Raw genomic sequence first — 16,620 nt, forward strand, 5'->3', positions numbered from 1 at the left:
TTGCTTAAATCGATGAAAAAAGAATTCAAAAAGTATGAAACTTATTCAATGTACTCATGAAGCTTATTCAGTAATCATTTTTAATGTGATAGTGTGGCGAAGCACTAATCTGTTGGGTTCTTTTAAGAATGAATTTAGCACTTCTATACATGGATATTCATAGAGTCATATACAAGCATGCTAATCACTTCCAGATGACTAACAATCACAACTGATCACAGGAGTGAACAATGAGCTGTCATCAGCTGTGCTCTGACTCGGCTTTGTACATAACCACTCTCTGGCTCTACTGGAAGCCAGACAGGCCCCTTCTCTTTCTATTTTCCATTTCTTCTTGTTTAATAAGGCCATCTCACTTGTCTCATCATTACAGTGCATAATTTTTTTTTTCTGCTTTCAAACAGAATCTAAATTCAGAAATGCTCAGCATCGTCCTTTTTCATTCATTCTTCATTTTTTATGTATGTAAAGCAAACATAAATCAGTCAGCTTCAGTAATGCACTCTTTCTTAGTCATTAATCACAAAGATACAAATGTGTATCAGGCAGTAATAGTAATGTATCTGCTCTACTTAAGGCTAGAGCAATTCTCATAAAAACTATGACAGTATATCATTTACAGTAGCTCTAGAACTTTCACAACAGCTTAAGTTATTCTGATGATTATTCTGTGTGTGTGTGTGTGTGTGTGTGTGTGTGTGTGTGTGTGTGTGTGTGTGTGTGTGTGTGTGTGTGTGTGTAAAATAGAGAATGAGAGAAACCAATAGACTGAAACATAACAAAAGTTCACACACCAGCTGGGTCCAACACTAAACATACTGCAGGACTTTTTCTAATCAGATGGCAGCTAAGCATCGTCTCAAAACCCTGTATACCCAAACAATATCGTCCTTTTCTCTATTACAACCCAGAACAGAATAAATAAATACAATTTTGATTCATTTAATAGACTTTAAGTCATATTAAAGAAAAGGAAATAATTCCCTTTCAGACTCACATTGTCATATTTAGGTCAAATTTGCAGTGTGACGGGCTCAACAATGAGATTCAAGAGCTATAGAGCAAGGATTGAAAACTGAATAAAACCAGGCTCAGTTTGTTGTAAAATCCTGGCAAGCCTCTTCTTATTACTCTAAGCCACCACTTAGGACATTGGCTGCCTGCCAGCAACGAGCTATAGTAATTATGGGCTCTCATTTAAGAAAATTTCAGTAAGATGGATGAAAGCTATCAAGTGGGTTGAGAATAATATGAGCTCAAGTTTTGCGACTAACAAGATAACAGATTCTCCTCTGTCTTGGTCAAGGTTGAAAGAAATTAGTGGAAAACTGTTTGGGGATCAATACTATAATGGAGGCAGCAGTAAGAAATGCTTGCAACCTGTTTTCACTTGTCTTTGTTTCTTTCTAAGACTAATAAGATTAGCTCACAATGACCACTGAGATGGTACTGTCTTTTGTTTTGCTGCTTTCTTTAAATTGGCACAAGGTACATGTCAAATGTTACATTTTGTTTAGACTACACTAAAGAGGCATGTCAAGCTTATACTGTCATGTCAAAGAGAAAATATGCTAGTGTGTGAGAAACAACAAATATGACATCACAATCTATAACAGTAAGCACTATGGATGCTGGTGTGTTTCATGAAAACAAAAATCTGATATTCTGACAGGTATTTGATTAGGTGGCAATCATGCTATGCTTCTGAAATGTCAGCGTAGTGCTCAAACATGCTAATGGGCTCTACATTAATCCCTTTCTGGTAGAAAAGTAAAGCCCCAGGTGCACCAAAAACCTAATCTGCACCACATCTAAAGATCGTGCGGTGTCCCTCAGCTGTGGCACGTCTGTAATGCTCTTCAGTCTAAGTCAACACTGATTACTCGTGACAGCAGTGACTACCACACTATGTCTTCCATCAATAACAACCCTCTTCCTTCATCCGGACTTCAGCTCAATAAATTCACATGTCCTCCATCTGTGCAGAATAAAATCATCCTAATACATTTCAAGCTAAATGGATGAATGCAGGTAAAAATTCAGAAATATGTATTGCAGCACATTAGATGTTGGACTGATTATATATATATATATATATATATAATCAGTCCAACATCTAATGCTAAGATACTGCGCAGGACCCTCAAGCTCCCAGGCCTCTGGTAGAGGACCCGAGCTTGAAGGATAAACCGCCCGCAGGGGCGTGCTGGGTGTTTATATATATGTATATGTGTGTATATATATATATATGTATATGTATATGTGTGTGTATTTATGTGTATATGTATATGTATATATATATATATATATATATATATATATATATATATATATATATATATATATATATATATATATATATATATATATATATATACATATACACATAAATACACACACATATACATATACATATATATATATATACACACATATACATATATATAAACACCCAGCACGCCCCTGCGGGCGGTTTATCCTTCAAGCTCGGGTCCTCTACCAGAGGCCTGGGAGCTTGAGGGTCCTGCGCAGTATCTTAGCATTAGATGTTGGACTGATTATATATATATATATATATATATATATATATATATATATATATATATATATATATATATATATATATATATATATATATATATATATATATATATATATATATATATATATATAAATAAATGTATTTAATATATATTTAATATATATAAATATATATATTTGCCAACTTAACGGCCAAATAAAGCACATAGAATTAATTAAATTAATCACAGCTTTTCATTGCAGAAGTTGACACACACAAACTCACACACACACAAAGAAGATGGAAATATAAAAATAAAATTAAGCCACAGACTCACTAACAACACTCAGTTCAAACTTTGTCTAAATTGGTCAGTATCAATTTTGTGCGTGCATGCGTGTGTGTGTGTGTGTGTGTGCGTGCATGCGCGTGCGTGTGTGTGTGTGTGTGTGTGTGTGTGTGTGTGAGAGAGAGACACATCATGTGACACCAATGACACATTGCTCAAAATAGACCAACATGCTTGTGTTCCATCTGAGGAGAAACATAAACTAAACCCCAACAATACAATGCATTTTGAAATAATACACAGTTCATGCAAAGTCTGAAAGAAGCCAGTAACAAAAACATTCACTTGTGTAAGTATGGACCTCATTTTTCTTTTTTTATTTGCATTATCATACATTAGGTACAAATGACACAATCAATTACAAGGTAAGTAGCTCAGACTCATTTTAAAGGTTTCAGGCTGACAAGGGAAAAAAAATAACAAACATACACCATTTGCAAAATACAATATGTTCTTTCTTTTACAGTCTATGTAGATATCTAATTTAAGTCATTTATGTACAGGACAGGGGTGCAGAGATTATAACTGAACAGAGGAAAGTGGGAGAACTGGTTACACTGTGGATTAAGATATAAGGCATTCTTGCACATGATCTTATGCTCTGATTGGCCAAGAGGATAGTTTACTTAAAACTCTCTTAATTCAAATCGAGCAGGAAACAGCAGAGTGATGACTAACTACAAAGAAGACGTCATACCAGATTCATCCACAGAAAAGGACTGACAGAAGTACTAATTAAAATCTATAAATTAAAATAAAATCTTGAAACAGCTGTATGACCATAGCTTTAAACCTAACCCTAACTAAATTTAAAAAAGTTGAGGACATGTAAAAAATGTAAAAGAACAAATACTTTTGGCTAATTTCTTTCCTGCGGTGCATTAGTCAAACCCAGAGAGAACTGAAAAGTCTTGGGCTGATGTCGTGTCTGTTGAGTGAATTGCGTGAACTAGAAACTAGAGACCAACTTGTGATGGGATCAAACCAGCTGCAGCACCAAGGAGTTGTAGGACTAGCCCCATAGAGGAAAGTAGTGAGTTTATACACCAAATATGACTCTTCGTATGATGATTTACAAATACATATACAATACAAAAGACTGATAGGGGCGTGATAACAGACAGGGCCACTGGGCCTCTTGCCCCCCTACTTCTAATCTTTTTTTGGGAACTTATGGTTTAGACCACAACTGCGTTTGATCCCAACTACACACCTGTAAAGTTGTGATGTTACTGTGTTCACCTGCTTTTGTGGCAGTTCCCACTAGAGTAGGTGTCCCCAGGACCACATTTAGTCTTGATGACACGTGCAGACTCACAAAGTGAGACAATAACCACTACCCTAGGATCTAAAAGGTGGGGGACACTATCAATGAGGAATGGATTTACATGGCCCAGGCACTGAGGAAGGAACTACAGATTGATTCAGAGAGGACAAAGGAGGGACGGTTCAATATGATGAGGCACGGGGGTTGTTCTTCAAAACGAGCAATTATCATCTCTCCTGTCATTCATTTCGGCTTAACCCAATTCATCACCTGTTCATTCTTCACTCATCCATCAACAAGCGTAATCTTTTGATATTTTTGAAACAGAATATTAATTAATTCGCCATGTTGTACAGTCATAAATAGGCACAGGGAGGTAAAGGTAGGAGACACGCAAGAATGAATCCAGTTTAAAATCTTTAGACAGTTAAAGGTTATTGTGACAGTGACAAAAAAAACCTTTAAAATTACATTCGTGTGAATTATTATTATTATTTTTATTAATTACCTAGTTTGAAAAAACATTTAACATTAAGATCTGAGACGCTGAGTTGTGATATGAAGTAAAAATGGAAAAGAGACTTCAGGTTAGAACACGGTAGACAAAGAGTAAAAAGAATATGTACAGTATAGGTGTACAAGCTGGGAAAGGCACACAAGGGAGGAATAATCTTTATGCCCACACCGACTGTGACTTGACATTTTGAAAACACAGCAAGTCAACAGAGATTCTATTAAAGGGATGAAGCTAGGCTATTAAGTCAGCACTTGTCACATACAGAGGTGCAAGTTAGGTTTAGACAAGGGCAAGACTGCTGCTGAGCAAACTCTGAGTATGTACAAGGAATATTTTCTCTCATTTCTCTGAAATTCACTGTGAATATCAAATGCTCTACCAAATGAAATGTTCTGCCCAAAGGGAACAACGTGCAGGATAAGTTGATTATCAAACCGACTGGCATTGTTAAGTGTACTGACACAATGTGCACTGTATACTCGTGTTAGCATGCTACTGTAATGTGGCCAACTGACTGTACAGCAGCGTATGCCTTTAGAAGCTGCCAAACAAAGTTGTTTTGGTGACCGCAGCTAGTGCGACGCTGCAATTTTCAAATTCCGGTGTTTTCCAGGTTTGGCACATGCAAATGTCCGTATAAGATGGGAAACAAACTAGGAGAGATCGGACAAAAATACTGACAAAATATTAAGTTCAATTACATTCAAACAATATCCATCCTATCTATGTCAGTTAGATATAAGCTTTGCAGTATGATACTGAGATATATCCTTTGAAACATTCCTGAATTGTGCAGATGCTAGAGAAATAAAACTGACAACAAAAAAATGAGAGCAAAAAAAAAAAGAAACAACCAAAAAGGGAAAAAAAGCAACAACAACACAACATTAAGATTATAATAAACATTCATGAGACACTAGAGAGCGTGTGGTCCCCCCACTGATCTACCAATTATCAGAGTGTCTAAGCCAAAACTCACCAAAGATCTGGACTCTGTGTTCCAAATTCTCTTAGGTAAAGGCAAAAGGAGCACGGGGACATAGAGTGTATACGCGTGCATATATATATCTATACAATATATATGCAGTATATCAAGCTTCTACAGAAGACAGCACTGATCTAAGCCCTGTGACAGCGACTAGGTCTCATGAAAGAATTTAAAAAGCAATTTAAGTCTATCTGCTATTACTAGATGTATTTACATTTATGCTATAATAAATGTCTATTCGATAGCATTCAAATCCTGTGATCTGCATTCTTTTGGCAAATCACTGTTGATCTTGTAGCTTGTTTTCACAATCACCAATCTATCTGCACTGAATGACTGAGACAGCTGACTAGTTTTCTCAGTTAAGCAGTGATAATAATCTGCAGGGATGTGTAACGGCCCACCTTAAATCTGGTTTTTGGTGAAATTGTCTTTTGACCAGTTATTTAAACAGCAACCACGATAACAGATGGTCGAATTCTCTGACTGCAAAGGAAAGGTTTTTCAGTGCCTCCTTGCTTCCTTTCTTTTCTACTTTGGCATATCATACACTAGAGAATCCTTTACTAAAGAAATCTCGAAAGCTAACAATCAACATTGCTGCTAAGGGATGCAGACCACTTGCAAATCATTGCTGTGTTGTCCATAAACCTCCTAATACAATTATGTTTTTTGAAATTTCAGCAATATGTTAAACTCGTAGGATTGAACAAATCCAACCTTGGTAATGAAGTAACACCTTTTACTGGTTGATCCACATTTATACAGCCTACATACTTCAGATGTGGTCTCTCTAAGATGAACTGCTAGTGGAGGTCACATTCTCCTAGCACCACTGTTGTTTCTCTAAGTCCCTACAGATTATCCTTAACCTTTTTTCCTGACTTCATGACATTTTCGATTGAGGTAAAGGAAAAGGTGTAAGAGAGGAGAAAGGAGCGCATTGTTTTTACTATCTAATCTTTTGACTGTTTAACACTCACAAGGCAAGACCTACAAACAAGCTGAATGTGGGTTTGTTTGGAGCTGTGTGGGCGAATTGAGATGGAAATAGTGCATTTTTGTAAAAAAAGAAAAAAAAAAGAAAAATACAGTTTGTACTAAACAGCACATACAGAATCAGAGCAAGCAGGAGCAGTTTGAGACATTACTACTAACATTTTGACAACTTGTTCCATTAAGAGTGAAGTGCTATCAGTAGGATTTTTTTTAGCCAGCATGTAGTTAAGCTAATCACGGTCACCATTCTTTAAGAAACCAGTAAAAACATTAAAGTGGATCTGTACTTACTGTAAACCATGATTTTGATTACTGTGACATTGTTATTCTTTGGAGTTTCGTACTTTTTTAGCATGCAGCATTTACCGTAATGTATCACGTGCATGAATGATGCCTACCAACAGCATGCAGATACGAAGGGACGGTCAACAGCCAGACGTGTATCCAATCAACACACAATATTTGCAGTCAAAATCGCTCAAAAATTATTATTTTTTTAAAAGAAGAATTTTATATAATTCAGACAAAGAGTAGAACAAATGTTTCACAACTTTCTAAATGTGGACTCTGTTAAAGAAACTGTTACAGTGCTGATCTGTACTGGGCTTTTAACATACAAATATTGGCTTATCTAACTGATGTAATAAAAGCACATTCAGGTGTTGGTATAAAACTGTAACTTGCTATACTTTCTTTTCTTTTTAAAGAACTTGTAATTATTTACAGATGAGATACACACCAGTTTTAAGTACATTAAAATATTATTCTGCTATAATGGAAAAATACGGTATGAGAGTGAGATCAAATCTGTAAAAACAGTAAAAACAAAACCCCCAAAACAAAAACTGATTTAACTAATAATGGCTCCAAATGCAAGACAAGTTTGTTCTCATTACAGCAACGCAACGGGAAAGGATTTCAAATTTGATATCAAATTTCTGTATCGAACTTCAGTGTTTTATCAGCTTTTAAGCTGATGACACCATATTCAATAAAACATTTTATGGTTAATGCACACTGATACAAAATGTCATGTGTTCAGCAACTGAAAATTTCTTTACAGTCTCTGTTACAACATTTAAGACCAATGTGAGGCTCTGTGGGTGTAGCATGGGACAAAACAGTGATTAACTCTAAAAAGTGTTAGACTATGACAAACTGTAAACGGTTTGATTTCAAGGTAGGTTAATAAGACTGCCACTGTTAAACTTGTGTGTCCGCATACTGTCCAAATAATCATTCACAAGGAAAGTATACAAGCTGAAGCTTAATAAGGACAAGGGATTGGGAGCTTACACTATTATTTTTTGTCACAATCAGGTCAAAGTGGCTGATAACAGTAAAGCCAAGTGAACTTGTTGCCAAAATGACGCAACACTTTGATAGTTTACAGGCTGCATATGTTTTAGAACCTCACCGTTAATCCTTCAGTTGGCTTGCTACACACACACACTGGAAGTTGAGACTGCCTAGAATCAATTTGTAAAAACATTTCATTTTACACCACCACCATGAAATCAAAGGAGAGAAAAACTGTAAACATTATACAGGAAACATTGAACAACAAGGTGCTGTTTAAACGCCTGCACCGCCTCTCCTTCATATTTGGCTATAGCATCTACACTGCCTAACGAGTGTTTCTCAGATTATCACATAATATCCATACTGTGATTATCCAAGTAGATACAATTTACAACCTGCCAATTATTTCTGTAGAATATAACTTCAATCCATTGAGATTTATACGCAGAGAAATACATTTCTTAAATTGTAGACAAATACAGCCTCTCCAATTCAAAATATATACTGGCAAAATGTGCATGCCCTAGAATCCTGCTTAGGAATAACACCAACACATTAGGATTGAATGGTAGTCAGATGTTAGGTGGGTGGTTGGTTTAAATGGGTAGCGATGAGCAGAAAGGTTCCTCACAGAGGTTTTCCCATCCTTCTCATTCGCTGTTGTTGAGCGACGGGTGTACAAACTGGGGGTTGATGAAAGAGAACCCTGCGAACTCGGCCTGGTCAATGTTGGCAATAACCAGCTCATCTGGCGGTGTGAGCTGGGGCTGGGTGCGTGTGAAGAACTTGTCAAAGTTCTCTGCTCCTTTGCCGCACTGTAAAAAAACAAAGAGAAAGCAGAGAAGAGGGAGCAGTTTAGACGTTAGGTGTGGAAAATGATTTGAAAAGTGCAAGTAGATCGACTCTACAGGGCAAAGAAGAAATTGTGGAGCTCAGGCAGGAGTGTGCACACTGCATCTCTTTAAAAGGCAAGTACACAGCAATTTTTTGTAGGCAGCAGCCACTGCAATCAGCAGGATTTGTTTTTAACTACTTGGTAATTTTGCACCAATGCGCCCAAAGCACAGGACACACTCATCATAGTCGTTGTCTAACATCATTAGTCACTACTATTGTCTTCGCCATTCATATCGCAGAATAACATTGCACTAGCCTGGGTATTTTGACAATGTGCAACAGGCAACAACTATAAATACTCCTGCTTTAACCTGCCGACTAATCAAAACCTTTCTTCATTCTGCCTCTGACCTGCATAGATATGGACGAGATCTCACACCTGACACCCCCCCAATGTAGATTACATGCTCCACATCTTGCTCACCTGAATCACAACGCACCCATCTGAATACCGAACCAACATCGGCACAGCTGTGAAACAGCAACGCAGTTTCAAACAAACAAACTGTGAACTGATTCTACGAGAGGAAATCGTGTCAGGACCTCCAGGATAAGCCACACTCCATTTCCAAAAACTCTGAAAACCTGCTGCAATGCAAAGCCCTTGTTTTGGCTTCAGCTAAGTATGTTACAGAAGAAGAAAGTTATTCCTTCAACAAGAATGACAACATCATCGAGGTGCAACAAGGTCACAGAGGGGTTAATTACTATATTCATGAGTGGGGTGCAATATAGAATGGGCGCCGTCAAAAGTGTTCATGCTCGTGAGTTGAGGGGACACTCAGTAAGATCACGTCATACGATAGATGCGGAAATGCTTCAGAGAATTCCTCAGCAAAGGAAGAACTTGCATGTATGCAGACCTGGGTGTGCATATAATTTTGTTGCTCTTCACATCGAATGGAAAAAATAAAAACTGTTTTTAGAAGTGCAGTGTAAATATGTATATAAATTTAGTATATTTAATTACAGCGATATGACATGAGTTGCTTGTTTTTCTTCAGACGAAATTTATAATAAATGTACAAAATCTGTTTTACAGTGTCCAGTGTTTTCTAGTAATGTTTCTGTGTATGCCATTCATAGTTATGCATATTCCACTGTAATTGTCTGTTCAGGAGTGTGGCTTCCAAACACAAGCATGCCATGGTATCAAAGGCAAAGAAACAGAAACGAAACAATATTTTATTTGTCATGATCAAGTCTCTACAAGGTTTGTTCAATTCAATCTCCAAGCACAGGTTTAAAATTTTGCCCTAAAGGTAATGATGAAAGCCAAGGGTCGTAGGGTGGTACAGTGGTTAGCACTGCACCTCAAAACCCACAGGCTCATGGTTCAAAGCTCCTAGCAGGCTGTTCTCCCTGTTTTCATTTAGAAACTCCTGCTTTCTCCCACAATCATTGTCATACTAAATTAGCCCTAGGTAAGGGTGTAAGGGTGAATCTCAGTGTCCAGGTTTCTCTTAACCAGCCCAGCTGGGGTTGGCAAGACGGTAAAGAAATCAGACAAATTGATAATTTTTTAGAATAATTTTAAAATATTATCTTGTTTAATGAAAGTAGATTGATTATTCCTTGTCCTCAGTAAGGAAAAAGGAAAACAAAATCCTTCTCTATCCTCATTTACTCGTCCACCCACACACAGACTTCATCTATGTGGATGCACAAATTCCCAAATACACATATGCTCATACTCTAGTAACTTAGTGAACAACTTGATAAATGTTCATACTCGATTCACGAATTATTACTTCTGCAGCTGACTGATAGCATAACACACTCTGCCAAACTCCATGAGACTCTAACACAGAACATGAAGAGAAGCCTAGCAGACATCAATCTCCACCATCACAGCATCTGTCCCTTCTCTGGATTGTAAACGCTATGACCACTGAACACCAGCAATTTCAGCTTGGCCAGCCACTATATACTGTCTTCCCCTTGTTTTCAGCCCCTTTCAATCAGTTTTAATTATTAGTATCTGGGCATTTGAAGCCCACGACTGACTGTGACCTGGATTTGAAACTCTTGACTAACTGACCTTTTTCGCTGTTGTCCTATATTCCATTCACAAACAAGATAACGCTGTCTGCCTAAGTCTATGCATGCTTAAATTGACATCACTGTCACTGTGCATACAGGAAATTCTGTTTTTATGTGTGTGTGTTAAGGTATGCCTGTCTTTGTTTGTCAAGTAAACACACACAAGTATGAAGGTGCAGACATTTCTATTTTTATTTTCTCTTTACTATTTTTTTAGGAGGCTAGACAGAGCGTGCCAGGTGATGTGAACACAACATACGATGAAAACATAAGACACTGCTGTTTCTAAGAGGCGTGTGTTTGTGTGTGAGGTTTTTGATTGCGACTGTTGTCACTGACAGGTGACATTCGCTCTAAGCCATCACCACCCTGTCAGAGTAGATAGAGGGCAAAGACGCACATCAAGATGTGACTCTCTGTGTGCGTGTGTGGTGGGGGGCCTCTGAATTTTCTGCTTCGCACACAGCGGGCACCTGATGGGTAATCGCTAGCATCCTTCCACCGCTGCGTCTCTGCTGCCCACTTGTCTTCTTCTATCCATCACTGGCAATCCATCGCTGAAGTGAAGCAGCACATTTTTAACTCTGACCTCCAACGACAATCTCCAGCACCAAGATGTTCCTTTCTAGGTCACAAAACTCCTTGTGACATGAGGCTTCTGCTCTCAAGCAATACTCTAACCAGTGTGTACGTAAAGCATATGTGAGCTTTTTTCCCCCCCTTTTGTCAACAGAAACCACTGTGACAGTGGTTAGTGTTGTTTTTACCCCTCGCAGCACCAAGCGCTGAGTAAACAGTTTAGCTCCTGGCGTCAGATCGTCACACTCCAAGTAAAGGACTTTGATGAGAAAATACCATATTCTGTATGTTGAATATAGGAAAATAAAGAACAAAAAAAAAAGAAGATTATCTTTTGACCCACTGTCTTGGAAACATGGTCTTAGTGTTTTTGTGACTTTTTAGGCGCACAAACATGCTCTGCTGGAAAAGCACAAGGCTGGTCTTACAACTCCTATTTTTTACTATGTGATTCAACCAACCTTGATTGGGTGAGACCAAGGCTATGATGCTGCTGATACATCCTCTCATACATAGTGACACAGTGTCCTACATGGGTTTTTGACCTACTTTCTCTCATCTTTAATCTCCCTCCCTCTCTCACTGCACACATACAGACGTGCACGCCTCTGTGCCCAAGCATATTAAAAGAACACTCAGCTACTTAGGATGACAAATGAGTGCCTGCCTCCATTAAGAGTTGTGCCAAGACTCTCTCTTCCTCTTTTTTCTCTACCTTCAGCTCCCTGAAGCCAGCGGCCTGGGAAGCACTCTGTTCTCATCGTCTTCCAAACATTATGTTTTCTTTGTTGGGTTGCTAGTTTGTCAACATCAACGAACCACTTAAGGGAGAACATCAGTCAAAGTGTGGAAGAAAAGGTTTTCCAGAAATGTGCTTTGGATCTGAACAGCTTATCTGTAGGGAAATTTCTTTGCTTTTTAGCTCTCACAAGGCCATAATGTGACTAAATTGCAAAGTACAGCTGAAGCCTGTGATTACTGGTGCAGAAAGATAAAAGAGAGATGAAATCAAAAGTTTGTATTGCAAACTGCATACTGGCTGTGCTCCAATGAATTCAACTTGTAAAAACCCAACCCAAAATATTTCTTTAAATACGTCTTTTGACTATAAGATATTGCAGTGTTGTAGTTACAAATTTGGTCCGTGACAGATAAACTGTGTTTGATGGGAAACCAATAAGTTCAAAGATTTTACAGAAAATGTGATAAAGAGTCGATTTCTCTTGACCTCAAATCAAAAACACATAATAAATAAAACTTCAAAATGAACAACAAAAAAACAAGAGGAAAGGCTCATATCCTCAGCAAAAGGCAACGGTGTTTGCCTCTTATTTCCCAAAGCCACAGTGACTCAAAAATCACCCATATTGCCATCATTTTCTCAGTGTGTGTGCCTGTGCGTGCATCCTATGAGCCATGCACATCCCTTCCTTCAACGTTCCAATGTTCCAAGACTTCTGTGCAGTGACTAAGTCCTCCCACTCTGTCTTGCCCTGCATCCTTGCCTTCATTTACTATCAATCAGCAGCTTTGACCTACTTCTTTTTGACATAAACACTATCGGCCATCCACAAGTAGGCGTCAAACGTGTGGGCATCAAGTGTCTTGTACTCTGAAGAAATCGGCCTGGTTTCATAGCAAATACCAACACAGTTAGCTGAATGTTGCTGGCATTTAATTGTGTGTCTGCTACCTGCAGTACACAGTTGAACGGTCACAGCATTCAGCACAATAATGGAACAGTGGATCAACGCTAAGTGAGCCTGCCATGACAATCATTCTACTGCACAGACAATGTCCCTCATGCTATCTGACACCCGGTCCAATAGATACAGATGGTAAAAGTCTCCCAGCTGGGTGCAGCTAGTGTATTGATTGCAATTCCGAAGCTGTCATAAGGCGGATGAAGTGAGATTGAGCAAGGAAAGATGCACAGGGAGAAAAGAAAGAAGAGGAGTGGATTAAAAAGACAGGAACATATTTGGTAAGTTGTGAGAAGGAGATGTATGAAATCAGAAACAACATTGTATTAAATGGCACAGCGAGATGGACATGATAGACCATAAGTGTCTTTACATGGCTGCAGGGAGCATTCAAAAATGTTAATTATTATCTTTCCACCTCTGTCATCTTTCCAACTTCTCTGCACCTATTAGATCCATGCAAACATGCACTATGCCAAGAGCATGGACATTTGCATGCTTTTACCTGCCTTCAACTTCACAGAGACCTTTCTTTCTCCCTACGATATTGATTACCACCCCCTACGCGGCAACAAACTTGCAGGCTTGTGCAGCAAACGAACGCAGAGACAAGGCGTAAATGCAAGGAATGATTCCACCTCTGTTTGTCCTTAATCTCCTTTAACCTTTTATATTTACACTTCCTCCACACATACATTTACCCGCACATACAAACGCAAAGCATTTTCAGGAAAACCCAGCACACTCAGCAGAAAACTACATGGAAGAGGTCAGGATTCACCTTATTAGAAGAACTGGAGCCCTTGAGGGTTGAAACAGAAGAAAACTACAAAATGAATATGTAATGGATACAGGCACACACACATATAGAGCACTAAGTGACCTACTATATATATTTTTCTGTTTAAAGAAATGCAGTCTATATTGAAATCTGCAAACATATGTGCTCTACATGATTGATGTGCTGCAAAATGTGTGCTCTTTATAACTATACACTGAGATCTGACTCTGAAATAACCAATTGTTGACAAAGCACATGTCATTTGCAGCTTACGCCTACAGCTTGGTTTAACAAGACAAATGAGCATTATGTTAAAGCTGTATCAAATTTCACATGGCTCACTGGAAATCAGAGTGACTTCAGGCTATATTTAATGTAACAGTTCTATTAATTGTCCCAAGCCAATAATTAGGTATTTACTGTGAGACATACAACGCTGTACAGTTCTGAGCCTGGATCTGCTGTTACGAAACTCTAAGACTGATTTCCTCCCACTATGTTTATGACACTGAGTTCTTGAGTGGGTAGTAGATTACTCCAGTGGTAAGGCTCTCCATCTTGTGTTTTAAATTCTTAATAGACATTCCTACCACTGTCAATCACCATTAATGGGTTACAATGGACTGCAGTCACATTAGATCAGCTATTTTACTGCACATTATAAACCATTCGATCCAGTCAGGATGATATATTATGTTCTTCAGTAACACCATTGGTCTTGTTTATATTCAAAAACAACACATTGGATCGCCAACAACACATCTCGTACATATGTGCTCGCACTCTCCTTGTTGTTGATGTGTGAATGTGTTGTGGTCATGCAATATCTGCTGAGTTATATAAGAATACAAGAGCGTGCAGTAAGTAACTGCATTTAATCAAATCTTTTACTGATGGAAAAAAAAATTGTTGCAATAAAGTAAATCTTCCACCAGAGGCAAGGATAATGACAAGTATTAATGTGTATTAAAGTGAGACTGTATCACAGTCAGATCCTAATGCTCACTTTTGCACACATTAACAGACAGAGCAAATAAGTGAGAACACCATGACATCACAATGTTGTGTAAACAGTACTCCTCTTCAGTGATGGATTTACCTGAATAAACGATGTTTTCCAACTTACCTGTTGTAACTATGCCGATTCGTGCCTCTGAGACTTAAAGTAAGCTGTGAGGCAGGAAGCAGTCACACTGACTTGCTTGTCATCTTTTTCACAAGGTGCTATAGCACTTATGCTTAATTTAGGGGCGATCGTGGCTCAAGAGTTGGCAGTTCGTCTTGTAATTGGAAGGTTGCCGGTTTAAGCCCCGGCTCTGACAGTCTCTGTCGTTGTGTCCTTGGGCAAGACACTTCACCCGTTGCCTACTGGTGGTGGTCAGAGGGCCTGGTGGCGCCAGTGTCCGGCAGCTTCACCTCTGTCAGTACGCCCCAGGGCAGCTGTGGCTACAGTGTAGCTTGCCATCACCAGTGTGTGAATGGGTGGATGACTGAATGTAGTGTATGTGCTTTGGGGTCCATAGGGACTAAGTAAAGCGCTATACAAATACAGGCCATTTACTTCTTAATGGAGATATGGTTTTAGAAATACCAGAGGGCATTTCGTTGGCGGTTTTAAAAGGTGCATGACAACTAATTAAAACATTGTCATCATATGCCCTCTTGCAAATTCAGCAGCCAAGGAGGCAGCCGAATTTGTAATTCTCTGAACAAACTTCCAAGGTATACTCCCAGGTATACTTTTAACCAAGTTGGTCAAAGAGTTTTTGATATCTGGCTGCTAAAGAGCCAAACACAACATGACAGAATGGCTGGTGGAGAGTGTGTGTGCGTGTGTGTGTGGATAAATAAAGCAGATGGGGAAAGACCAGAAAGGAGGGGTCATCTGGGAGTTTTCCGTCATTTCTCCTTCACAGGAATGAATCTGTTTAATATAAACTTTACAAAATCCTTAAATAAACATTAACTCATGTCATGTGACATGATGTTAATTTTTTGGGTGAAGAAAATCTTTATGGTGCGTTTTATAACACAATCAAGAAATACTGTTTGGAGGGCCTTTGTAGAGCTTTAAAAGAGAATGGATCAAATGCTAATGAACCCCTTAGGAAAGTAAGCACACTGTGTGGCTTGCATAGATAAGGATAATCTGAAATTGCTTTGTCTGTACTTGTGTCTATATAGTTTTTGATCCACAGATAAACTTATATATAAATCTCATTTAGCGTCGCTGGATCTCCTATATTTGGGTGTTTAATACTTCATAAAATATAACTTTGTCTAGATTATTTTCTGACATTATCCACCATTTGAAAAACACCAAGTAATGAACGTCTGAATACTGCAAATCTAAGACAAAATTTGTGAACATATAAATTCATACAGCAATCAGCCAATAGATATAAAGTATGAGGCATCGTGAAGATGCATTACTCTGGTTGTGTACAGTAATCTAATAAGTTTTAACCAGTAACTCTTGAGTTTTTGTGCGTATTGAGACAAATCTGACTGAAGGCTGAGACAGAAGTTCGTAAACAAACAGCCAAGAACAGATAGTCCCCCAGGGAGTAGAGAACACAGCAGAGGGCTATTAGATGCCTTGCCATAACAGATTTGTCATGTTGAGATAAGCACATCTGTTCTTTATAGATATATGCAGTTCACAAGGTTGTAT

At 38.4% G+C, this 16,620-nt stretch overlaps 1 protein-coding gene across 3 annotated transcripts in view; it reads right to left on the minus strand.

Moving 5' to 3' along the window:
- Window positions 1-3,155: 3,155 nt before the first annotated feature.
- Window positions 3,156-16,620, minus strand: part of prkcaa (protein kinase C, alpha, a) — a 144,001-nt gene continuing 130,536 nt past the window's right edge. For all 3 annotated transcript variants that reach the window (XM_082536417.1, XM_082536416.1, XM_082536418.1), the window contains one exon: window positions 3,156-8,758. In XM_082536417.1, coding sequence (XP_082392543.1) covers window positions 8,594-8,758 — 165 coding nt within the window. In that variant the 3' untranslated portion in view covers window positions 3,156-8,593. The remainder of the gene's footprint in view (window positions 8,759-16,620) is intronic.

This window comes from Aulonocara stuartgranti (genome assembly GCF_965226115.1).
Source record: "Aulonocara stuartgranti genome assembly, chromosome: 6".
Taxonomy (NCBI): domain Eukaryota; kingdom Metazoa; phylum Chordata; class Actinopteri; order Cichliformes; family Cichlidae; genus Aulonocara; species Aulonocara stuartgranti.